Source organism: Drosophila yakuba, chromosome 2R (genome assembly GCF_016746365.2).
Source record: "Drosophila yakuba strain Tai18E2 chromosome 2R, Prin_Dyak_Tai18E2_2.1, whole genome shotgun sequence".
Taxonomy (NCBI): domain Eukaryota; kingdom Metazoa; phylum Arthropoda; class Insecta; order Diptera; family Drosophilidae; genus Drosophila; species Drosophila yakuba.
In genome coordinates, this window is record NC_052528.2 from 17,951,275 (window position 1) to 17,978,891 (window position 27,617).

The following is a 27,617-nucleotide window of genomic DNA, read 5'->3' on the forward strand; positions in this document are numbered from 1 at the left end:
AACTGAAAATGTAATTATTAATAAATCAAACAAACTTAATAATCACTTTCCCTAAACTGATAGAATTCGGCAGGACAGGGTTTCGGTTTCAAAGGACCAATTAAGCAAACATTTCACGCGAACGCCAGATGCTATAAAACTTGAGAGTTTTCCCAAAGGAAAATTCAAGAGAGGCACTTCCAGAGAGAGAGATTGAGAGAGAGCCAAACACACGAAGTTCGTGCAGACTTTTCCGCTGCTGCTGCCGCTGCTGCCGCTGCTGCCGCTGCTGGTGATGGTGTTGCTGCTGCTGTTGCCTGCTTTTCCTTGGGTCCTCGTGTCAGTCGCGTGCGAATGCGTAAAGTAAACAGACAGGCGGCTAAAACGGCAGAAGAAAAAGCAGTGAGGCAGTGAAGCGCTGGAAAAGCAGGAAAAAGCAGCAGCAGCCGCAGCCGTGCAACCGAGGGCCAAGCAGCAACACAACAGTGGCTGGCAGGCGAATTCCCACGCTGCTGCTCAGTCAGTCAGTTGAACTTTTACCACTGCGGTAACGGGTTCGGTGCGGTGTAGTGCAGTTTTTGGTGCGGTCAACGCGGCGTATGCGCAACGTCCACGCAACGTGAGCGTTTTTTGCGGAACAATAAATGATGAATTCCAAATGTGCTGGCATATGGCAGCCACGTGCCCCCAGCTAAAATGTGACTAAAGGATTAAAAGCGAGCAAGTCGGACAAAACAAAAAAATAAAACAATGCAAAAAAGCGCCTAATTAAAATATGGAAAGTTAATTGCAAATTGCGCTTAGCAATGTGGTCACATCATATGGGCATAAATCAACACAGAAAGTGCATTTAATTACGTTTAACATAACGAAAGAAAACATCAAATAACCCAATATTTGTGTGAGCTGGAAAAAAATAAACAACAACAACAATTAGAGCAGTAGAAAAACGTTTTAATCAATGCAATGCCATCCAATTGAAATGCAAGTGCAGTGACAAATGAAATCAAATTAAAACGCTGACAAATTGAATCACAAATGCAAAACAATTGACAGCAACAACAACAATAAGAAAGAAGTGCAACACACACAGCAACAAAATGCCGGCATCAAGTGGATTATATCGCATCAAACACGGCCGTGTCCTTGACAGGCTGCAAAAACCAGCGGCACTCATTTTTATCATAGCATACATTGCGGCATGCGGCATTTGCGGTAAATATCACACACACAGACATCATGACTTTTCACTAAAACTAAAAATCAAATAAAATCCGCACATAAAAACGCGGCGTAAAAATTACACAAAAATAATGACGCATTTAATTTTGTTTTATTTATTTATGCAGCGATTTTTCAATTCCGCATTTCGCATTCCGCTTATTTTCATACTGTTCACCGAACACGATTTAATTCAATTAGCGTCGCTGTAATGCATGAAATATTGTCAAAAGGCGAATTGGCGAAATATCATATTAAATGTGGCAAATATCACGGATGCGCGCCACAACAAAGGCCGAAATAGCCAAAGAGCCAAGTCGAGAAATCGTTAATTTGCTACATTTCATTGCCGCTGTCGAGTGCAGTGACAGGTCAGGCGATGAGCGCGGAAATCACCTGTGCATCACCTGTCAATGGCTGACACCGCAACAACGGCAATCAGGGATTCCCCTGCGCCAAACGGCAGCAGCAACAGCAACACTTGTCTACAACTGAGGGCACTGAAAGCTGCCCCCTGCCACCATCGTCCTTCTCTTTCGCGCCCTGCAGCTCCATCTCTCTCGCTCTCTCTCTCTCCTTCTCTGTCTGTCTGACTGGCTGGCTGACTAGCAATTTGTCAAGCAATCAACAAAGCCAGAAATGCCCCGGCAACAAGACAGAGAGAAAGCGGCTGAATGCTGACTTGTCCAATCGGGGAATGCGAATAGACCTATTGAACACGCCAAAAGTGGGATACAAATTGCACTGCGGGAAAAACATGGCACTTGTTATAATCTTAATCATCTCCGGTTGGATATATATCAGTTGGTATATATTGTTCTTCATTTGTATATTTTTTTTCGGGTGTAATCCTTTGATAATCCTTTAATTCCTTTGGAAAACAATAAACATTTTCAACAAAATATCAGAGTGCTCTTTGTAAAGTATTCCCATAATGAGTAGCACATATTTAAAATATATAGTTGCATGTTATTGTTATTATAATTATTAAAACATTTTATTCTTCATATGCAAAAGCTGACTATTAAATCTGAAAAACTATTAGTTCTTTAGGAGCTAAAATAGTTACAATATATACAAATTATAGCTTATTTAAATATAATTTTAATTTCTAGTGCTGTCTTGATTGAATCTAGAAAGTTAGCTCATTTGTACAAAATTTTGTAACGCTTCAACATCATTGATTCCACTTTAAGCGGTATTTTTCGCAGTGATTGCTGCTCGACTTCGAAATAATACCGATATGTGGAACTAGTACACTGGTTGTGCCACATTTAGTGCGTGCCCCCTGCGGGAGGCATGTCGAAGGGGAGGGGGAGCGGGAGTCCGTAAAGTCGTCACAATTCAACAACAAAAAGGCAAAAAGGTGCCACATCTTCACACACACTTGCACACGCACACACACACACAGTGGGGCCCCAGGGGCAGCGCACACACACCACAGAAACTGCGAGTGCTATTGGCGACTGGCGACTATCTAGCGCATCCATTGTTGCATGCCACACACCAACACACGCCTTTTGGGGCACACACTCCTGTCGCTGTCGTTGTCGCTGTCGTTGTCACTGTCAATGCTGTAATGAAAAATGCACAAACACAAAAACGAAATACTCGTACGAAAAAACAAACAGAATCCAAAAAACTGCAACTGAAAATAGAAATAAACATAGGCCGAAATAAATATTCAGAATGCACGCCAGCTTAGGGCCAAAAATACAAAAAAACTAAAAAAAAAAGTTAGACAAGCAATTTCAGCTGCGCCTGCCGCTTTTTATTTGGAGCGCATTAATATTTAGCCAGCCGCATGAACGTGCCTAGATATACATTAGGGCTCATACTCGCATATATAAATCAATATTTATGCCATCGGTGCATGTCTGTGGATCGAGCCATGGGATTTTTGAAGGCCAACGGGGTCGCTGGCAGCTGGAAATGCATTACTAGTCGCTGCACCCAAATCCGCAGCTCAATGGATCCAAATATTTGCATAATGTAACCAAAAAATATTTCCCCAAAATTCTCCACCGCACTGCAGGCTCTATGCTAAGCAGGGCGAGCATGTCACTTTGGGGGCCAAAAAAAATATATAGATGGAGGGCCACCCATTTGAATGTTTTGGATGTGAACATCGGAATACACATAGAAGGAGATCGAACGATGCTTAAAAGCAAACGTCCAAAATATGTAAATACACTGTACAAATATTCACTTACTCAATTATTCACGATGCTTAACAAGCGTTTTGTTTGACAGCCCGAGATGGTCATCTTAATGAGCAATAGGTGTATTGATTTTAGTTTAATTCCTGGATGCCAAAAAGTGCAAGTGAAAAGACTTGACTCACATTTTAAAAGAAACTTGCCATTTGCATTTCGTATTCTTCTCGTACCATTTGTTCCAGAAACGAGAAATGAAATTGGCCTGACTCTGCGTAAGGAGACGATTAAATTTCAAAGAACTTTTCCAATATGCTGGCCCGTCTTCCATTAGAGACAGATCGAATCAAAAGTTTTGCCCTAAGGTTTTCAATTTAATCTGGTTTCGCCAAACTGACGCACACCATTGTGTGGCAGCCACGTGGCTCAAATGGCTGAAAAACAGTTGCACACTGCCGTTGCAGTTGCAGCTGCAGCTGTAGTTGCAAAGAGTTTTAGCCCGATTCAGTTCAGTTCAGTTCAGTTTAGTTCAGCTGGGACAGTTAGTAGAGCATGACAATTTCATGGCCCACACCACTATGCGTGTGTGTGTGTAGGTGTATGATGAAGTCCTACGCTCGAAATTGTGAAATTGCTGTGAAAGTCGGGCAAAAAGTTAAACCCATTGATGCCTGCCCCGGGATAAGTGGGCCACTTGCGGCTGGGCGGGTTAATTGGGCTAACTATCGCAGGAGCTGTTCCTCCATCCTCCTGCATTCTGCATCCTGGCCGCCTGTTTCGGATTTTTTCTTGGCTGCTCTGGTTAATTGCCACACACCCGATATCAGACCTTTTTTTTCTCTGTTTTGTAACCCAAAACGATGGAGTGAAAGGCCTTTGAAAAGAGTTGAATAGGGCTCCACGCATGTCCAAATTAGTCGAATGAAATTAATAGTTGACTGCCTTCGCACTTGATGTGCACATTTTAATTGAACTGATTGGTATCTGTTTGTTAACTGCATCTGTTTGATAACTCAAAAAGGAAGTATGCAATGCGAATTTAAAGACCTGTATATATTTTATGTATATAAGTAAGATCAAAGAGTTAATATATCTATGAGTTAACTGAAGTCTTGCACTTTAGTTGTGTGTTCCTGATTGGTAAATAAATACCAACTAAAGCCATATTCAATCCCTTTCCTCCATTTCAAAGAAATTTGATCCAGATCGGAGAGAATAGGATAATCTAGTGACAATGCCAGATGACAAAGCGAAAGTCGTTTGGCACACAAGGATAAACGATGCATTTGTTAATGACGCGCGATGATTGACGAGCTGCTGAATTAGTGGGTGATGTTGGTGGGTGATGGAAGCATTTACCAATATGTCTTCATTGCCAGCATCATAATTTTGAGAAAACCCAGACGTGGCAAAAAGGTGAAACCCTGCGGAAAGGTGTGGCAAGGGGGCGTGGCAATCAGACTTTGTGCCGTGTGGGATCCTCTGACTCGGGTCAAGGCCTACACGTGGTATTGCGGCTAAGGAGGCGGGTGGAAGGCGCGTTGGCAAGCATAATTTAATACGAAACATGCAGGGGCACACACTCACACACCACGTTGAATGCAACGCGTTGCAACGGTAACAGAGCCATAAAGCTCACCTGTTACAAATGCAGCGCCACGTGGGCGTGGCTCCGCCCCATTGCCGATGCCTCTATCCCTACACTGTGGTGCGCTGCGGTGGCCATAATAATCAGCACAAAAACTAATGGTCCCATACACACTAGCACACACACACCACACTCGCACACACACACACACACATCACACCCGAAAGTACACACACACGGGCACATGGCTGCACTTTAAGCGCTGAAAGCACGTAAATTCTACATAATTCAAAGGAGGCGCCGCCTTTTGGCAATGGCAAATGCGAAGACATGGCCATGTGTGTCAGCTCACTGAGCCAAAAACAAGGATATCCCAAAGCTGCAATAAGCTTCGACATTGGCGCAGCATGGCTACGCTTAAAAATCTAATTGGTTTTCCTTAAAGTTTTGGGAAAAATTAGATTAAATTAATTCTAAGCTAAGTTGGAGATACTTTTTAGTATTAAGTATTTTACTTAACATCCATTCACACTGCACAAAATTAATAGAGGAGAATATTAGGCTCATGAATAAATCATATTTGTAGACATTTTGCGCATTTAAAATACCCATTTTAATGGATGCCAATAAGATTATTCTCTCTGTGGCACATGTGGATGCGAAAAAGTGAAGTGGGCAAGCCAGAATGCAACACTCAGACACTTTTTAGTTGCACTTAGCCGCGCTGGCTGTCACTGATGCTCGCATCCAGGCCCACTTCTGCCATCCTGATTTTCCAATTTGCAACTTTTCACCTCGACCCATTTCTCTTTTTCCGCTTTTCCGTCAACCAGCCGGCAACTTTCCTGCGCAGCTACGTAGCTGCGAGTCATGGCAGGCTATTAAAGACTGTCCAAACTTAAGTTTACCTACAGCCTCTGACAGCGAACCTCTTTCGACCGCGTCGAAAGCGAATGCAAATGGTTTTGTGATTTACCTTTGTCTTGGCCTCCTTTCTGCGCACAAATTTAGCCGCAAATGTTGAACCCATCCGCAGACTGGGACAAATCCGGCCTATCATCGCGTATCGAGAGCGCCTGATTATGATCTAAGAACCCTTGCCTCGCCTCGAATTTCGCCTAACGAGCTGATTTTCTTCAGAGTATGGGGGAAAAAAAAACAGGAAAAGTGACCGGTTAACTCGCTGCTTTTCGCTTGGCGTAATTACAGCTTTCGCTCGCAGGACATAAAAAAATGTTTCGGAGTTGCGTAGGTGGACAAGGGACGAAGTGCACTGAAATATATAATGATTAGTGTGCCGTCCTTTAGAGAACTTTAAGAGCAAGGTAACTTAAATGCACATTATTTAAAGTAATGATTATACAAGTTGTAAGAATCTGATTTTTGAAAAAACTTGTCCTATATCGTTGATCAGTAATTTTTAGCATCTCGTTCCTTTCCACCACCTTTTTTTTCAGTGTAGCGCGGCTCTGGAGGAGCAGGAGATGTTGGGCTAACAATTAATTTGGCTCAAGTGCGCGCTTGATTTCGTTTTGTGTTTTATGTCACTCCTGATGCCTTTCAAGCGGGACAGGCCGAGTCCGCTGACACAATTTCATTAGGCAACTTTTCCTTTTTTTTTTAATTTTTTTCTTGCGCCAACTCAACTCAACTCAACTCGGTTCGGTTCGGTTTGGTTCGGTTTGGTTTTTATTCAGTTTCAGTCTGCTCGCCCCAGCGGTGTTCTGTTTTCTGTTTTTGGTCTGCCGCGTGGAGGATAAAGAGAATTTGCCTAACAACTCGCACACACACTGTCAGAAATTGAAACTTTTCAAAAGCAATTGCTTGAATTTCAAGTGAAAACTTTCTACCCAGTCTCACTCGTTCAACCGCCTTTCCGTTTCTTTCCTCTTTCGACTGTTTTCGATTTTTTTTTCTCTTCTTGTTGGCCAAGAAAAGTTGTAACTTTTGCCAGAAATATGCAAGCATATATTGAAGGAGCACGCACACACAGATGTACAAATGTAGAGAGGTACAGATATAGATGGAAATACATATTTTTCGGGACTGTGTTTCTAAGTAATTGCGCGTCGAGGCAACTAGAGCAAACTGTCTGCTTTTTAAATGCCAACGAGCGCATTGACGCCAAAATCCAAGGCGAAGTGGCGTCGCAACTTCCTAGCCGCCGTTTTAAAACAAATGCGTAAGACACCGAGTCATCGAGATATACTCGTATAGAGTACGCCATGCCATTGGAATTATGCTCTCCTTCCTTTAGCATTTTGGTACTTAAACCAAAATCCGGACACGGTTCCCAATCCGTATACGGGCATATGGGAAATCCTCCGGCTGGCAAAATTGTTTCAGTGCAGCTCAGTCGCTCAGCTGATTACCAAACAGCCCACTTACTTTGTATGCGGATAATCAGACTTGAAAGTTTCCCGGCTTTCCTTTTCTTTCCATTTTCCTTGCGACTTGGTTGCGTAACTTGCACAAAGTTGCGAGCAACTTGGCTCTTGTGTATCATTGGACAATTTATATAATTAACCCATATGAATATTTATCCTGCACTGAAAAGAACTTAAAGTCGGCGAAATTAAATCGAGTCGAGCTGACTTAAAAAAAGAAAAGGAGCAATACGCATCCCCATCTCCTTTTGGGGGCCGTAATTCTCCGCCGTAATCCTTCGAGCCGGAGCTTAGCAGCGGAGGCGCGAGTCTTAGGCATAAAGCTGGATTATGGCTTTAAGTGTAATTACCATTTACATGGCTTCCATGCCTGCCAGCTGCCTGTATTAACATGCTCCTTAGTCCTTTTCCCCAAACTCATCGTCGCGCCAGCGGAAAAGCGAAATACGCGGAGCATCTAACACAGAACACAGAAACACGAAACACGAAAAACCGTGGCAAATGTTATTAAAAACTTAAACATCAACATCAACGGGGCATATAAAAACACCAAGTTGAAGGAGGGGTGGCAAGGTGGGAGGTGGTAAGTAAGGTGGGTTTTAGCCCGGTTTCAGGGTCGTAATTAGAAACTTTTTAGTTGGCACAACGCGGAGAGCGCACAAAGTTGGACATGACTTTTGAGGCATTAGCCTAGCGCAGCCATTTTCGCGCCATGATGCGGTAATTAATTTCCCAATCCCCACCACCCCCCTTCCTTACCCCTCTGGAAAATGTGGAGGGGGGTGGGGCAAATTGCCGGACATTCGGTTGGTTTAGTTGTCAAGGATATCCGCGCGATGGGGTCAGCCAAACAAACGAGGTTCAATTCAAACAATTCAACTTCAATAAATAAAACCATATTATTTGGGTCATAATAAAGTTAAAGTTGCTTTGGTTGTATAATAAAATATATAACATTATCAATAGCTCATTAATAATTATCTTTTACAATATTTTGTAAATAAATATTTACTCCGTTTCATTCCAATTCTTACTACAAATAAAACCACCCTCGAAGATTCGATAGCTTAATTATTTTTTCGCCAACTTCGAATTCAAATTAAACTTTTGCGCGCATATTTGGATTACTTGGCTGCGGGTTGAGGTTGCGGTTGGTCTTTGTGGGTTTTCCATTAAATTATAAATTTATGAGCCGCGCAAAGCGTCCTAAAGCCAAACGACTGAACATACGGCCAAGGAATTGGGTTGCTTGTGCTTGTGTGTGTGTACGACTCCTACTTAATTACCGTGATAATTTACACTTTCACTGGAATTGCGGCTTTTACCCTTGTTTGCCCAGCTTTAAAGTGGGTGTGCTTCATGTGAATTAAAGTTTAAAGCTCAATAAATTTTGCCACATGAGTTGCGGAAGTAGTGGTGGTTACAGTAGTTATGCGATAACAAGTACAAACTATTTGTAGTTAAGTTTATATAAACTTAATGACATTTTATTTGGGCAAGGTTTGGAAAACGATTAAGATTCATATGTATATTTATCATTTCGTGGGTAATAATTTGAAGTATTATGCATTTGCTAGCTTACAGTTAACTTTATTTAATTTGGAGTTACTACAAAGCGACTCCCCACTGTATTTGCATAAATAAGTATGTTTAAGTTTAGCGGTGCGTAACAATTTGGATTACAGCTTAAGTAGTCGACAGTTTTTGTAGGCGGCTTGGCCAAAAGGGAAGACAGAGCGCGAGACAAGAGGCTAATTTATGAAAATTGCCGTCGAAATTATTGGCAATGAACATTTGCGAGTGCGTGGGCGTTCAGTGGCTCAGTGGCTCAGTGTTTCAGTGGCTGAGTATCTGGGTAATTCGGTGGCTCAGTGACGCAACATTTGAAGCGACTTGCTGCGGCAGATTTCTGATTATGGTCTAGAACGTATTGAGCTCCGGTTAGCTCCGACCACGCCTCCTTTCCGGGGAGAAAGTATGCAAATATTTGTGTGCTCCGGCGAAAGTCGAGGCGAAAGTGCCAGGGCCACAAGTATAATTTATGACTGGGCCGCTTAAATTTCACTCGAGTTGGTGCGTCACCAACAAACACAACATCCGAATTATGAGCACAGATAACATTTCGCCGGCTGCCAGCTAAGCAAAAATTAAGAAACAACAAGCTGGTGAGCTGCTGAGCTGTAGGTGGGGGTGTATTGACTAGGATGTGGTTGCCATTGTTGCCTTTAATCTTTGGGGCACAATTTGCACGATTCCGCCGCAGAAACCAGCCAAACTCAGTTGAAGCTGCTCAAGGACAAATGATAACGCTTAACACAGAGCCGCCAGCGACTCCCTAATGATACTGTCACAATCCAGTGGTGGGTTGTGGGTGGTGGGGTATTCCCCCAAAAAGAAGTTCTCCCCAAGAAAAAAGGGAAGGGGTGGGGGGTTTTGGCAGCGAGGACAAGTACAAGGAGCAGGGCAAGTATGATGATGACAGCAAGACAGCGACTGGGCCAACAAATTCTGTCATTAGATACTGTGTAACCGAGTATCAAAGGAGCTCGCTTGCTAAGAGAGATACTAACAACACCCCCCGAAACCGAAATTCGCAAGAAATTCTAGTTTCGCACACGGCGACTGCGAATCCCCTTTCCATCTACTCACTTTCTTTGAGTGCCTCGTGATTTCCTTAAGGCAAACTAAACAAGTTTGTTGGCTTATATATCAAAGCTTAAAATAATTATAGCAATCAACAGAAGCGTATTATATAAACTAACATTTTTATGCATTTAATCCAATGGGAAATGAAATCATGAGAAATATATGTATAAAATTGAATTAAAGAATTTAAATATAGATGAGTTTGAATATCTAAAAAGCTTTCAAATCGTTGCTGCATATTTAAAGCCGCTTTAACTCTTGATGTTTTCAAATTGAACACAAATTGCAGGCCAAAGTCAGTGTACCCATTGTGCGAGGGCATGGAAAGCCCGCTCATTTGCCCTGCTTTGCATTTACCGAGTTGACTTTGCTTTAACAATGGGCTCGGAGTCAGATTTTGCTCCTACATGCCGCATAGATTGAATATTTCCTGCTGCTGCCGCAGATTTGCCGGCATGCCAAAAGGCGGAATCAGGAGCAGAGGCAGCAACAGAAGAGGCAGCAGCATGTGGAAATGTTTTGCCGTTCATAAATTTATGCCACGCGGCCAAGTCAGAAATAGCAGTGGCAGCAACAAAAAATGTTTTCTCTTGTTGAAATGTTGTCGTACATGGCCGCCGGGTGAGATGGTGCTGGCGATGGGTGGAAATGGAATGGAGATGCGGCGGCTCTGCCACGCAAATAGAATTTCAAAGAAGTAAATCTTGAAATGAAATTAATTTTCTCAATTTTCCAAGCTGCAGCCTCACTTTCCGTGTAGTCCGCAGTCCGGACATTTGCATAGAAGCCATTGGGGGGCGTGGCTGTAAACAGGAAAGTGGAAAAGTTTGTAGCCCAAGTGGGTTAAAACCCTCGGCGATCCGCAGCTGTTGTCCTTGGCCTACAGAAGTGTCTGCACTTTGTTGCGCATAGTTGCCCCGTTTTTCCCCTTCAACGTCTCATTAAAATTAGCACACATCGATTGATGGATTTATATGAAGTTGAAAATCAATAAATGTGCATGCATTATGATTTATATGTTATTAAGCAGACCAACGATTTATGACACGATAGAGTTGAGCTCCATAAATCCCGGCTATCAATTGATTCGTTAATTAAGCCAGCCAAAGTGCATTCAAACAGGATGTGCCTGCGATCATGAAGAGCCAACAAAACTTGCTCAGGTGCACGTAGCATGTGGCAGCAAAACAAATTAAATAAGTCGCCATCGAGTTTGGTGAAAGCAGCCAACAATGGCCACTGAGAAACTTTTCCCTTTTTCCATTGCTGCAAAATGAAATGTTTTCCCCATGTGATTGTGCTGTTGCCGCATTCTGAACAATTGCCAATAGTTTGCAACTTACCCAGGAGCAGAAAGGGCACATGTAATCTGCTATATTGGATTTACAAATATATATAAATAATTCAGTGAATTCGTACTTATAATCAACTATTTTTTATAATATTTACAGATATTTATTTTTGAGAATTTATTTATTTGAATGACTTCAAGTGTAAAAATGTTACATTCCAGTTGCTTTCTAAAAATTATTTATTAAATATTTACTGAAATATAATCTCAAGTGCACCTATCGTGAATCGGAATCCCAAGACGGAAGTTTCCCCCCACATTTCATGTGCGAAACCACTGAAAGTTTCGTCTTAAGCTGAAATGATTGCTGCAGCAACTTCCGCACTCAACTGCAATTAGTTCATGTGGCACGAACCGCTCGAATGTTAAATTCGAATTTCAACTATGAGCCACAATCCTAGGGCACCTGTCAGCCGGTTGCCAGTCGACAGGTTTTAATGGTCGGAAATCATGCACAGTGCGCAGTGCAAGTCGCCTGCTGCTGAATTAAAGTCAATTTGTTTAAATAATAGCTGAAAAGTACATTTAAACAGTGCCGTACAACCGTACAAGCATAAGCACAGGCACAACAAGCTGCACAAGTCAAAACTTTGAGCTTGAGCTCGGTAAACTGGCATTACGTATACGCAGTGTGTGTGTGTGTGTGTGTGTGTGTGTGTTTGGGTGCGGAAAACTTTTCGGCCATTGCAGCTGTTGTTTGAGTAATTCAAGTGCACACACGGACAGGTTTTAAGTTGCTAAGAGACGTTTTCTGGTTGCTGGCAAGATGTATCAGTGAATTATTTCACAACTTCACATCCCTGTGGCTTTGCATATTCTCGGAACAGATTAGATTTCCATTAGCAGTAACAATTTAATCGAGCGTGTTTTATGGAATAAGCAAACATACGGAATACATTTGCTTTCCATTGAGTGCACCAGAGATGCCTCAACATTTCCTGAACTTTGATTTAGTGTACTGTACTAGGCACAAAGTAGACCTCAACAATTATGGTCGGCGGAAATCGGAAATCGATGGATGGATCACATAGCTCTTTGAAAGCTTTCCATAGAGGTGATGTTGTCGAACCGCAGGATTCAATTTGTGGCAGAGAGCACGTTTAATTGCCACAAAGTGCGCCCGCTGACCGAAATCACGGGGGGGGGGATGGCATTCACCTGATGGCATTATTGCCACAAACAAATCAAGCAAATATTTTAAATTCGATATATATCCTTTATGTCCTTTTGCGGACACATATATGTTCCGGACTGGGCCCTAAGCCCGTTTTCTATTTGGGCTTAGTGAGAAATGTCAGCGGCATCAAATGGATAAGGGACAAATGTGACAGCAAACAGAAAAACATTCGCAGGAGGCGAAAAATGTAAAGGAGCCACATAAAAGGCATCGCCCAGATTTGCCCAATCTCAGCAAAGTCAACGCCAGTGTCAACGCGGCGGATGGGTGACAGAACAGGGGGCAGGGGGCCAAAAGGGACCACCAGGATACACGCTTGTGCAGCTTTTCACTGCCTGGCAGCAGCGGACATTTGCCAAGAATCGATCAATGGCATTCGCTTAGCCGAGTGGGCGCAAATAAATTGAACTTAAATAGACGACGTCAAGGGCATTAGATGTGACGTCGCTGTCACGTTAAGTGCCGAAGGTGGCAGGATCTTGCCGGAAAAGCGGATACGTGGCAGCAGCATGTCACTGGCACAAAAACCTATACCAATTTCAATTCAAATACATTAAAAAAAATGTTATTAAAATTTAAACTTAGCTGGTTGTTTGGAATAGTTTATAGTTTCATTTTTGTGCTAGCACTTTCTAGATAAAAACTCCACTTATAAGTATAAAAGTGTCTCCAAATGCTCCAGCCAAGTGACCATAAAATCCTATTTCTTTCACAAGCTCGTTTTCCATTTTTTTCTTGACTTGACTTCCTGTAAAAATCCAGTCCACCTCATGTGCATACAACATCCCTTGGCAATTGCGGCAATAGAGGGTAGCTAAGCTCAATTCCGATTTTGATTACACTCGGTTCTGTTATTTTCGGTCCCTTGTAGTGCCACCAAATTTGCCACATCCGGCACAGGCCGAAGTTTATATTGCGAGTCCGGGTTTCCAGGCGCCGTCGCTTGCCACAAAGGCAACTGTCAAGTGTGTCTGGTCGCCCGAAATAAGTGGACTGCCAAAAAGTTGCCTTCTCTGGGCCATGTCCTTCATTCTCCGGCTGCTTTGTCTCCGATTTCGTGGCACTGGGTGTCGGGTGCTTTGCTTTATTTTTCGTTTAATAATATTTTCACTTTGATGCCACTTCGGTCAGCCAGCAAACGCTTTAGTTGCTGGCGAAGGGGCGAGTGGTTTTCTGTTTATGCCCCCGCATTACGGAAGTTGACAATTTAATTTTATGTACTCGCCACATTCCCGCCGACGTCGCCGCTGCCTTAGAGATACTAAACATTTATTGGAGGGCCAAAAGGTTCGACAATTCAAAGTGCCCACCGAGCCGTGGACTCTTGGCTTAGGTTTCAAACCGCATTTCCATTCTAATTCGCACGTGCTTGCAATTTGGCAAAGCCCCTAATGTCGGCCCTCCTACTCCAATGTATAAATCTTCATTATGCATGAAAAGCATTCCCCCTCGCTTAACTTATGCTCTTTTATATGAGTTCTTTGCTGTTTGCCGCCTTTCCGTTTGATTTCACAAGGCTTTGGATCAAGGATTTCGCAGATACTCGCACAAAAATCCGCTGGTGGGAATTTGTACCTTATTTATTTGGCTGCCACAATTTATGAATCCACTCTGCGGTTATATATGTACACAATGCGGATGTTATTTATTGAGGCTTTAAGTGCTGTTGAAGTCGCGGCTTAAAATAGATACTTTCCGGAATTCATCAGTGCCTGACAACAGAACTTCCCCTTACCAGACTCCACAATTAGCCCTTAGACTCGGGCTTGAACTATTTAAAACTTGGCAGTTTATTCTAGGCGCCCACAAAGGAAACCCCGAACTTGAGCACTTAGACACGAATTGAAATAAAATAAATAAAATTAGAATTCTCAGCCCCAAAAGTCTTCTCCAAAAATGGCAGCTTCATTTCCCATTTCTGTGCCTAGCATCTGCCATTCCCTTTTTCGCTGCTCGGCCAGATAGAAAGCCAATTTTATGACTCAACTTAAATAGGCACTTTACTTTTGCTCTTAATGCCTTTTTACGAGAGCTCCTTGGTCCTGGATTCAGAAGCCTGGAGTCTGGGAGTCCTGGAGTCCTGGAGCCTGGATTCGCGACATTAATGATTGCCACGCCCCTGTCGAGGGCTTTATTGGAAAATAAATGGGCGAATAGTCGGCGGCAAGTGTGTGGCGCACTTATCTGATTTTACACTTGCGACCATCAAAATTATGACAGTCGCAAAGTGAATCGTTTCGCTCGGCCAAACGATCAACTTTTCGCCCCCGAAGTTGCAAAGTTACAAAGCAGGCATGCGTGGGCCATTTTCCGGAATTTCAATTAAATGGCTGCGAGTGAGAGAAAAGTTTCCCATTCCCATCCCATTCGCATCCTGGCCAATCTTCACCAGAACCCGAGCTCGAACCGGAGCCCGAGGCTTGAGGTCAGGGGCCACATTGACGCATTTACACACAAATTACCGCCAAGTGTCAAATGCAAACATTTCGACACTGGCAACAAACAATATTTGCCATAAAAACAGGAAAACAGAAAGCGCCGAGCCATCCGCAAACGGAAAAGTTTCGTAATGTATCCTAACACCCAACTGCCAACATTCTTGGTCGCCAAAAAGCTTAAAGTTTACTTTAAAATGCTGGCCTTGGAAGATACATTAAATTTTCACCATTTGTCCATGTATTTAATTAAAACTTTTCAATTGCGAACGCTGCAAGCTTCGTTGTTTTCTGCTCAATTGTCCCCGTGCACTCGATGGCCGTTAAAAGTTGGCCCGCATTTGTGTCAATTGTTGTAAATAACTGCCACCGCAAATTTAGTTAGATCCAAATGGAATAAATTATGCTGCAAGGCATGACAATCGGAAATGTACTCGCCATTTATTTGTATTTTAATTAGAGAAAATTTATGCACACAGTGTTCGTAACATTAAATATGAAATCAAATGAAATTAATGATTCAAGCACAGGATGTCGCTAGCCCGCACAATTATCATAATGATATTTGTAAATGCCTTTTTTGCAGCCTCTCATTTAATTGATGACAGCGCAGAGGCATTAAAGCAATTAAAGTTCCAATTCAGCTAATTTTATTTGCTACATTTAAACCAAAAGCGAATGTTTATTTTCAATAGCATTTGTTTAGAAAGCCCTGTTTAGATAATTTTATGAAATCACGTTACATACCCATCATTCTTTGTGTCCGCAAGAAAAATCCATCAGTTTTGAAGATTCGCTCGCTTTGCTGGGGAAACGAGACTCGGAAGTCGTTCATTCGACATCACGCATACGCCGTGTGAGCGCCAGCAAACTTAATTAATGTCAAACCATGATGTCACAAGGAGCATAAATATTCCAAGACTGCCGCAGTGGGGCGTCGACACGAGCACATGAGAAATCATTGATATTAGTTGAGCAGCGGGACTGCCGGAAGGGCTAATGGGGAGGGGGTGAAGCGGTGGAATCACGCAGCTTGCAGCGAACTTTTGATTAAAATGTTGAAGCAAAAGCGGGGCAAGTCGCGGATAAAACTTTATGCGAACGCACACACAAATTGCGAATGTTTTGCCAAACGAAAAGTTGGCAAATCCCACCAAAAATGTTGTACTATCTGCATGGCTATGGCGCAATATGTTTGTGGTTCCTTGGTTTTGCGTTCGAGTCTGCACTTTCCACTTTCTACTTTCCACTCACCAGCGTATCTTCATGCTGCATGTTGACAATCCGCAGCTAGCAGCTAACAGCTAACAGCCAACAGCGGTTGCACAATGCGCACCGCGATTGTAAATCCAAAAGCCCAACCGCCGGAAAAACAAGAGTACAAGAAAAATACGAAGAGCCAACCGGATGCAGCAATCCGCCGTGAAAAATTCAATTACAAAGTCGCATCGCAGCAGCCATCGAAAGAATGCAAATTTACACGGCAGCAGTGAGAGTAGAAAGTGGGTCGAATACCGAATACCGCAGCAGCTCTAACAACTGCCAACTAGTTCAGAAGCTGTTTTGCGGTCCGCCAGCGACCATTACGATTACGATTACGTTTACGTTTACGTATGTAGTGGATGGATGGAAGACCTGGAGGAGCTGGAAGAGTCGGAAAATGGGGTAGGAAAAGCTGCATGTCGCAAGCAGTCAGTCACGTGCGAACGTGACGAAAATGCCACGATTCAGTTTTGGCCAACTTCTGCGTGCCAATGAGCAGCAACAGTCGCAGCAGCAAAAGCAGCAGAAGGAGCAAAAGCAGCAATAGCAATCGCATTGTGCCGAGCTCTTATTTGTTTGTTTTGTGCGTGCAGGACATGAAGTCCTGCTAGCTAATGCACTTCGAGAAATTTCATTGAAGAAAAAACGAACAAATATATGAATTGGCATTGAAGATGGACTTTGGATCAACCTTTTTTCCTATAAATATAGAGAACCTAGAGAAAATCGTTGTCCTGAGTGTGACAGATTCCGGGTGGCTTCTTCGTATTCATAAGGCTATAAGGCCAGATGGGCCACCACACAACAATACAGAAACCGCAAAGTGCAAAATCCGAGATGCGAGATGCAGGTTGACCTGGGGAATCAGAAATCCTTCTGTCGCCACGCTGCAATTGCAAATTGCTGTGGCAACACACTCTACACACTACACACTCTGCCACATGTCAATTGGAGGAGCTATCGAGCGATTTCTAAGGTGTCAATCAGAAGAAGGTGCATTGATTGACTCGATTGTTCGCTTAGATCGCAGCTGGGTAAATTGATTTTCAAACATTTCTATGCAGGCGACTCGAGCGAAATTCCTTTTCTGCTTCTAAGTGCAGAAGGCGAGAGATTCTATTAAAATTTCGTTGAATAATTCGAATAGGCGATGTCTTGGCAACGTGCTAATTAATGGCCAAGTCTGGTGCAAATGCCCAAGGCCCAGGGCGAATTCCATAACTAATTAATTTTGCATCATACAATGCACTCCTATGCAGTTTTGCCCACTGAACTGCACGGGTCTTCAAATTCAATCATCGTCAGGCCAAACATAATAAATTTCCCATGATTGGCATACATTATTTATGGTGTGAGCGCCTAGAAATAGAACAATGACAAGCGAGTCTCCATGGACGTGGGCATGGTACATGGCCAAATGAAAGCCAAACATCACAAAATTTCACCCGATTGTGTGGCCAAGAAATCAAAATCAAAATCACCATCAAAATCAAAAACAACCCCAAATGCATTGTCATAATTGAATTTACAGCATGCTGAATTCAACCTAATTACCGTTGCTAAACAAGACTCAAACATGTTGGCCAAAAGCAATTATCTTTAATTGTGAAATATTATATTTTTTTGGCCCGAGCGAATTTTACACAAATTACGCAGCGCAAATAAAACCAAAACTCGAATTACCTGTAATATGTTGTGTGGTAGCTGTTCTGCGGGTGTCCTTTCACCTTTCACCTGTTTCAAACGCTTATGTGTCTGTGGGCACGAAAGCATGACCGAATAAAAGGATAAGCACAACACGGGATTTATACTTGTGGGTTTACAGGGAAAAGTGCTTTAAACGTAGCTTATTTTTGTGAACAAATGTCGACGAAATTAAATGTAAAAAATTCAAAGTTCATGGAATTTAAAAAATATTTATTACATTTTTTGTACATAATGCCTATCATTATTCTTGCGTTTGACTTCATTTTACTTTCATTTTTAAATGTGCTTAAATAGCTAAGCTTTTGATATAATTTATCCATCATATTTCTGTGTAAGCCAGCAGCCGCAGTAAATACAGATAAGGTCGTCGGCTTAATTAGTGCTGTCACTTTATGCAGATTTACAGCGCCCAAGCTAATGAAAATCCGTTGTAAAATATTACGTATACGCACGCGCTGGGTGCTCATTCAAATTAATTGACTTCACGCTGTTATTGCTTATCCGACAAACTGTTGCGGCGCCGGCGGCCAGCGCATATATTAACACATTTTAAAATGTCACCCTACCTCACCTCATCTCACCGCCTTCTGTTTCTCTTGTCCCCTCCGCAGAACACACAGCATCCGCATTGCCGGGAGGTGGACAAACAGAAGCCACCACCACGATGATGATGACGACGCCGGCTAGTGTGCCATCAGTGAGGCATATAAATCAAAATTTAATTATGTCACAGTCGAAGGAAGGCGAACCGGTGCCGGTGCCACAGCCGTATGCCCAAAGTGCCGCATCCGCCGGAGGCAGCAGCATCACCAGCTTCGACTCGACCAATGTGATCGATGGCCAAAGCCAAAGCCATAGCCAACGCCAAAGCGAAAGCCAGCCGACGCCCACACACCTTCAGCAGGAAGCGGTGCTCCAAACGCACTCCCACTCCCGGATCCAGGCCAAAGATACGGCCGGACCATATCCCATACCAGTGCACCGGCCGGAGCCGGTGGAGAACCATCTGGAGGCCAGCAACGGCATCGAGGGCGGCATGGAGAGCCTCTTCGGCACGCCCATGTACTTCGGCACCGAGAACTCGACGGTGGTCACCACCCAGATTGGGGCCACCGCCCACGTTCCCTGCACCGTGCACCACATCGGCGAGGGGGTGGTAAGTACGCCCCGGTATTGTTTTAATATTTTATTAAAAATAAATCCATCACTGTTGCTTTGTTTGCCTTCGCCAACGAGCAACGACCAATGACGGCGTTGATGATGACTTTTGTGCCAGTGCCTTTTTTGTCAATGTGAGGCTGACTGACTGGCTTTGTCCTCGTGAAAACCTGGAAATGTGGAAATGAAAAAGCATTCAATGTTAATTGATGAGACCCAGATCGATCAAGTGCTTTATTTTCGACTCTCTTCAGATTTCATCCAGTCAATGTTATGCCCGTTGCGATGCAAGTTTTTGCGAAATTAAAATGTGACACATAAAATGGGTACCTTAAAAATTAATTGCCCTTTATTTGAAAGCATAGTCAGTTAATAACTTATAAGTTAGCCCATGATTTAGTAAGCTAATAGAATACCGAAATACCCTAAGTATTGATTTAGAAAAGCTAATTTATATATATTTCCCTTTACTTCTTAAAGTGTGTGCTTATATTTAGACTTTCATTTTCTGTGGCAAGAAAAAGTTAAAAATGGCCGAAATAAGCAAACAATAAAGCCTGTTTTAGCCCGAAGTTCGGCTAAAGTTGACTTGTTTTCAATTTCCACCTGCCAACTGCGACAGAATTTAATTAAGCCGCTCTGCTCATCGAGGGCACTTGTGTCAGGGACTTTGTTTCGGCCCACAGGCTAACTAATATGGTAGTAAACACACAGATTTTGGACATTTCGGGCTGAGCAAAATGACTGCGTGGGTCATTTGGCAGCACAATGAAAACACACAAACTCACAGACTCATATACACATTGGCCCATAGGGGATGGCACTGGGAGACAAATTACACCTTTCGCCAGGAGTGAGTGTGTGTGTGGGTGTGTGGGTGAGCGGCATTGACATGCCATAGCCTCAAGTGGTATTAATTTTCCGCTTGTCTAGAGTTATTACTCATACGCCGTGGTGTGCGTCACGTTTCGTGTATTTGTATTTGCTCCTTGAGCCCGAGGAGGACATGGTGGTGTTTATCCTGCCTGCACCCGAAAAGTCGGACACTCGATTAGGCCAGCCAGCTGCTCCGACATCCGAAATCCAAAATCCGGGGGCCCATCCCAAAGTGACCCCGGTGCGTGTTTGTTGCGTGTCTGGTTTAAATTGACGATTTCATAATTGTGCCTTCAAGTGTGCGGAAGTTAATAAGCACTTAAGTCCTCGTAGGCTCCTGTGTGTTTGAGTGTGTGCGAGTGTGTGTGAGTGTACGAAAGTGCGAGTGTGTCAGCCAGTTGGCACTTTGCACGGCTGCGTGCTCAAGTGGGAATGCCCCGTCTTATATGGGCCACACAATTGGTTTGGGTCTCGGCCTAATAAGTCGGCAATTTGTATTATGGAAATTGTATGGCTGCATGGCCTCTTTGGGGTTAGCAAAATATTATCATCGTGTGTTAGCCCTCTCATTGCAATGCGCTTGGGGCAGCGGACCCTTTAATTGCATCGATCTCAAAGGAGCTTCGCCTAATGCGCCAGTTGCATTCATTAGGGTGTATACACTGGTATATACATATGAGAAACCCGAAACCGTTCACGCACTCATTGCTTAATTGGCAAACAGAGAGCTGTGCGAAATCCCCAATGAGACGTGAATTCATTGGGCCACTGCACGGCGAGAAATTCTCTTAGTTTCCATTCAAAAGAAATCAAGGAGTAAAGTGTCACCACAATCAGTACAAGTAATGGGTCTTATTTTATTTAACTTTTATTATAAATCTTACAAACTGCGAGGAAAATGCTTAACTTCCACAAAGTTTCTCATAGTTTTATTAATTTTTCATGAGGCGGTGCTACAAAATGACTCAGATTTGTGTCCCCTGCTACTTAAAGCTCTTTGAGGGCTGCAACTTCTGCGTCTAAATGGGAAATGCACTTTCATTTCATTGCCCTTGCCATGTGTGCATGTGTGTGTGTGGCATTAAAATCTTGAGCAGGGAGCTTCGGGCATTATGCGAATGCGTCTGTGAATGTGAACGTGGATGGGAATGTGTGTATGGTGTGTGTGGGGATGCGAGTTGCAAGTTCAGTGGAGAGGAAACGTGCACCTCCAGACCAGGGGCAAATGATTTCCATATTTGCGACTGCTCTGCACTGCGCCAGAATGCGCAATCGAAATGCTTTGTCAGTTGCGCTCGCCTTTGTCTATGCCATGCCCACAAAAAGAGGTCCTTTTTAACTTGAAGAATACACACACACACGCACACACACTAAACATTTCCGCGAATCGGGCTTTGTTTTGTCTGCACCTTCGCAGTCGTAAATTTGCCTTAGACGACAATAAAATGCAGGAAACATTAAATAAATGAATTGCTTCCTCAAGCGCAGGGCTTTGTTTCGGAATTTTGCTGCAATTTTAATTTCTGTCGCTTTACGATTACGCAGTGGTTGGGTTTTGTGGGCGTGGAAGACATCGAATTAATATGAGTAAGATGCCTTTAAGTTAAGTACACATAAAGCTTTCTACGTAAAAAGCGATGACAACATTTCACAGAGGTAATACTATTAATTAAGAGTATTTTCTTGCGTCCTGCAGACAAATCTGCTTCGCCAACAAAAGGAAGTTTTCTGGCAAATTTAAAGCCCATAAATCAAATGACACGAGCAGCAAGAAGTCCTTGCACACACACACACATAAAAAAGTGGAAAGAGCACTTCGAATTAAGAATTACGACACTCGATTGCGACTGGGCGAGCATTAAAATATGTCATTAGGGTATTAGGGTATTAGTCTAGAGCAGCAGCTTAAACGGCATTTAAAATAAACTAAGCAAATACGTGTGTCCTGTGGCAGCCATCACCCAAAGGGTGATGCCCGTTGCATCCGGCTCATATAAATTGAACTAAATCACCACTCGAGCAGCAGCAGCAACAGTCAGTGCAGAAAGTTATGGCACAGCAAGGACTGCCCAAAAGTTATGTTCACAGAAAGCTTAAGCAGTTGAGCTGCAATGGAATATTAAAGGATTTGCTTGGGAAAACCTGAAAAACGTTATTAGGAAAAAGTGTACAAGTAATTTTTTATGAACTCGTAGAGCGATGAGTGAGTTTTGTAAAATAAATTTGATAGATAAAAGGATATTACTTATTAAAGGAAAGGGATTTGCAAACTCCTGGCTCAGCGTGTTGCACTTTCGGGGCAGGCACTGTAACCCATTTAGGTTCGCATATATATGTCGCCCGACGACTTTCCGTTGACTTGGTTCTCTCCATGGCTTTTCCCAACCCCCTGAAACCCCCCGTAACCAGCTCCTTGACCTGCAGCCGAACTCCATTTAATTCCGCTTCCTCCGGCGATGCCGATTCCCATGTTTGTCCTGTTGCTCCTCCCTTCTGCCTCCTGCCAGGCGGCTCAAGCACCCGTCTGTGTGACTTGAGCACTTAATTACTTTTTAGATAAATTGTCGTTTTTAATGTCTAGACTCGCCTCCTGTCCTGCGTCCTGTCTCTGGGATGTTTCATAGAGAAAAGTAGCAGTAATTAAATGTGCTCACAGCATGCCAAGATTCTGGTACGCTTCCGACAATGGAAAATGCGAAACCTTAAATGCTGAAAACTCGAAAATGTTCGCCCAGCTAGCTAGCTGCTACCAGTGCTTCGTTCGCTCAGATAGAAGGTAATTTATTTATAATTTTCTGGGAAAATGTTCCCCCAATTCAGATTAGAAAATATAATTGTACGAGTGAGTGAGTGTGCGGATAGCTTTAGCTGAAACACTTTTTCCCATCCTTGGCCAGATAAAAATACACCGAAATTGGTATTTTATGAAAATTAACGCTAGAGGCTCTGGCCCTTCGGTTTGGATAAGTCGTTTAGATAAAAAAGGTTACGCAAATGTTTGTGCAGAGCAGCCGAACAGTCGAGCAGTCGAGCATAGGTATGCGTGTGTAGATGGGCACATATAATTTGCAAACTTTAAAATTAGATAAAATTGAAATTGTCCTTGTCCAAGAAGTGAAGGCTGAACCGAAGTCAAAGGCAAAGCCAAAGCCAAAGCCAAAATAGAACGGAAACCACTTAGCCTGCCAGTGGAGAGACAGAAAACAAACAAATAACTTAGCCAGCCCATTGATGAGGGTTTGGCCAAAGGATAATGCAGGATATGCGCGGCAACGCTCGGTCGAGCTTAATCAAAACAAACACATAATTCCTGCACAATCATAATTTTTGCATAGTTTCACATCGGTCGCTGCTCGGAAAGCCCGTTTGAAATTTCGCTCAAAATTTGGCACACACAATGTGGCAGTGAATGTGCTTTTGCATGAGTTATATTCCATTGTGGAATTGTTGGGCGAACAAAGTAATACACATTGTTGTTCCAGTTCCCCATTTCTCTGTGAACTCTATGTGTTCCTCATTTTTTATTGCTCACATTCAGCAATGAAAAGTGTGTGGGTGTGTGGGTCTGTGTTTGCATGTGTGCCAGTGTGTGTGTGAGAGCTTAAGGCCCTTGCACTCAAGTCTCAGAACAACAAACAAAAAGCAAGACCTCAAGCAAACACATTCACTCACACACACAAACACACACACTCGCAGTGGCAGTGTGCTGTAGCTCTTTGTCGCTTAAAAAAACATAAAATATTATAAAATATTTTACTGCCAGGCTCAGTTATTGTTGCAATGACCTTCGGGCTCAAATATTATGTGTATATTATGTGCACATCTATATCTGGGTCTGTGGGTCCTGCTATCTTTTTTTGTCTGAGCTTCTGTTTGTTCAGCTGTTTTTTACCAGCTGGAATTACCAGTGAAATGCGAGGATATTATTGAACTCTCAAAAAACATATATAACGCAATAATTCTATTTGACTTTGAACTGGCATATTTTCCAGTAATAAACATAATATTTCGCATTTCCTCGATTTATGGCTTAGTTCTTAATTAAAGCATTTTTTCCATTCTCCCTCACCATTCTAAGCTGAATATTATTTAATCAACAAGAGAGAAAATATTTTAAGACTTTGCCAGAGCAACATATACATTTGAAATGAAGCGGCGGGCCATAAGACTGTCGTTCTTGAAAAACCAATTTAATTAGAAATAACATCGGCATTCGGCAGTTGTGAGTGTGTCTTCAAAATACACAAATACAGGGACAGGACTAAGGACTAAGCTCATTATGAGACCAGCAGAGCAAACTCAAATACGGCCACTTTCGGGGGCGGTGGTCCGAGAAGTTAATGTGGCTCGAAAATTGCCATAAACCTTTTTGAATGAATACAAATCATTATCACTTTGTTGCTGGCAGCCTTAACCGTAATTAAACCAACTCAACTAAACTCAACTCACGGGGACAGAGAGGACTTGCAGGACTTTCAGGAGTGGCAGGACAATGGTCGTAGAGTTGTTTGCCAGCTAATAAGACATTCTGGTCGACAGCTTGATGAAGGAGGCCACGCCACTTGGAGGGTCCTTTCTGGATGTTGATCCAGCTGTTGGTGCACAGGAAAAATATTAACAAGGCAGCCTGTTACTGCAAGAAAAACCCTCTAATCTGAAGTGACTGGTAGAATTGCAAAGATATAACTAAGAAGCTAGTACTAAAAAGTATATGATAGAATTTAAATGGAGTGTATAAAAGAAATAGCTCGGTTTTGGCATTTCGCTCAGTGTAATCCTGCCTCTGTTGCCTGTCACAATGTTTATTAAAACAAATGTCCCGAACAAAGGGAACAATTTGACCCAGATTTTTTGTTTGAGCTGGCATCTTGCGAGTATGGAGAATGGCTTCATCATTTCTATAAACTTTTCTGGGCCGACGACAAAGGACGGTGAGCGGTCTGACCCCAACCTAAAACAATTGAGCCTCACTCCACACTGGTTACTGGGGACCTGCTGAGGAGGTCAGAGTTCACTGTCGACGGTACAACCTTTTGCCTCGCTCACACCGTCTGGAAAATCATAATTATTTTAATTGCAATGCAATCATCAATGCCTGGGCCCCCGAATAAAATGCCAGCCATTAAGTGTGAATGGGAAACACAATCGCATTTCACGGGGAGCCACCGCTGACAGCTGCTGAAAAGTAGGCTATGGTAATTTTCATTTGCACTTATTATTTTTTGTTTTCTTTGTTTGTCCTGCGGCTCTTATCAAAAGTAATGGCTGATTGTTTGGCAAGCCCAAGGCCGGGTGAGTGTGAAAAATATTGGTGGAAAACATTAGCATAGAGTTGGGACAGCAAACAGCCGGAGGCCTCATTGTTTGCATTTCTATTCGGTGCATGGGTGATGAAAATCATAGAGACTCTATGGAGACTCCATCAAATCCAGATATCCTATTAAGTTGCAATTCTCTGCATCTTTAAACGTTTCAACTTTGCATCTAAAACAGTTCATCTCGCAACTTTCAATTTCGCTGATAGACTCAGTGTGGGTTGCAATTAGTGATTGCAGAATCACTGGTTAATTATGCAGTAATTGCACTTAATATGCATTTCCGCTGAATTGAGCTCAATTTGAGTTTCGATTGCTCTCAATTATGCATGTGTGGTTGGATCTAAAAAGCGGCCAAAAGTTCGCATCGATGAGTGGAGAAAAAGGTGATTTTAGTTGCAGGCAGCACATTTATGTTGTCATCTTAAATATTGAGTTGTGTGTGAAATATTCAGGCAAACAAATTGAGTTTTTGGAGTGGCTGCAAATCGCTTTGAATTCATATGCTTTGAATTTTTTCCAAATTATTTGGTAAATTTAATAAATCAGTCAATTCTAAATTGATTTCATAGCGGCTGCAGTGTTTTAATAAAAATATTTATGCGCTGACTAGTTTGTGTTGAGACGAATAATTTCATTAGAAGCATTCGTTAAATGAATTAATTGAAAATATTTACACACTTTGCTTAGCACTTAAATTCAAATTTTATGCAGTTTTCCCGAATTTGGCTTATAAAACATTGAAGCCGCTCAAACTATTTTTCAGCATGAGCAATGCAATTTTATAAAACCCCTTCACCTGCATCAATATAATACTCTTCACCCCTTTGGACAACGAGTGCCAAACTGCAGCCGCATATGAAATAAACATGGAAATCCATTTGTGTGTGCGGGATGAGGGGGTGGGGACAAGTTGCCACCAAAATGGCTGCTGCTGTTGCCGCTGCAGCTGCTAAATAGAATTTTATTAAAATCGCTTGTTAAAACTTTTTCACATTGAAAAAGTTGCTGCTGCGTTCCAATTTTTTTTTTACTATTTTTTACAAGCCAGTTGCCCGCTGGGATTGTGGCAAAGCGGAAATTGGTCGGACAGAGGCACATAAAGCACACAAAAATGTGCGTCAATAGCAGGCAACAAAACAGGAGCTGCCCAGCAGCAACATGCCAACATGCAACATCGAGCAGAACAAAAGCCAATCAAAAGTTTTCAACGGGCCCAGCGAGGGGTGAAAAGTAAAGTAAATACAAACTTCGTTGCAATCGGCTTCTGCATAGATTTAGCCACCAAGCCATGCAATTACCCAATCACCCAAACCCATCGAAATCGCAGCCCCTGGCCACATCCTCGTCCACCTCAACCCACCTCGTGCCACCTCATTCCACCTCAACTAGAAATCCTGCATGTGGAGCTCGCTGTCAGAGATCGAGATTTCAGGATAGGTCGACATGTTGTGCATTGGCAGGTTAACCAGAGCCACAGCTGTGGGCATTCAAAGGGACACATTTTTAGGTTTCTAAAACCATTACTACTTTATATTGGATTTACCATGCAACCTTTATAAGATTTTTACATTTAAAGACTGAGATAATAGCACATATCTTGAAAAACAAAATCATCAAACTAAATACATCTTATACATATATGTTCAACTGTGTTGTGGTAAATGTTCTACCAACTATTGAAAAACCAGTACAAACAATAAAACTATCAACTGTTTAAGCATTTTTGAGACTATTTGAATGTTGTCATAAAATTGCATTATTATTTTATTGAACGCCACTGTGCCGCGGATGGGCCACCTTTAGCGCGATGTTGGCGGTACAGCGTGGCAGACAAGTAGTTAGCATAAATTTGCCATAAATTTGCTAACAAGTGATTTGTGGTGTGTGCGCTGTAGCTTTTGGCCATAAATTAGGCGTCACTTTTTATTTTGCATACAGTTGAAAAAAAGGTAAAATGTAAACAATTATCTGCGTGCCCGCAGCTGCAGCCGCGGGGACCGCAGGACTCGCAGGATTCGCTGGATTCGTGGGTTTCAACGGAGATGCCAACTGGCACACACACCACACACACACACACACACATGCGTACGCAGGACAGGCGACTGAGATTTATGCGATTTTATTTACGCACACAATCGCACTCACAGCCTCTCACATGCAGTCACACATAAAAAAAAGTGCTGCCAAAAGGGAAAGGAATTCGCAGGCTTTTGATTAATTGCCGCCACATTTTACTCCCCCTGATGTCTTCACTTGGCACCCTTTTCTACTCCCCAACCCCATTCGAATTTTCTACATTCACATCCGATGCTTTTCCACGCTTTTTCCTCCGGCTGCTCGACTCTTGTGTTTTTC

General features: G+C 42.7%; 1 protein-coding gene across 1 annotated transcript in view; it reads left to right on the forward strand.

Annotated features, from left to right (window-relative positions):
* Window positions 1-320: 320 nt before the first annotated feature.
* LOC6531171 overlaps window positions 321-27,617 on the forward strand; it is a 33,703-nt gene continuing 6,406 nt past the window's right edge. Inside the window, exons 1-2 of the mRNA XM_002091964.4 lie at window positions 321-1,194; window positions 18,522-19,066. Of these exons, the coding sequence (XP_002092000.2) occupies window positions 1,080-1,194; window positions 18,522-19,066 (660 nt within the window). The 5' untranslated portion in view covers window positions 321-1,079. The remainder of the gene's footprint in view (window positions 1,195-18,521; window positions 19,067-27,617) is intronic.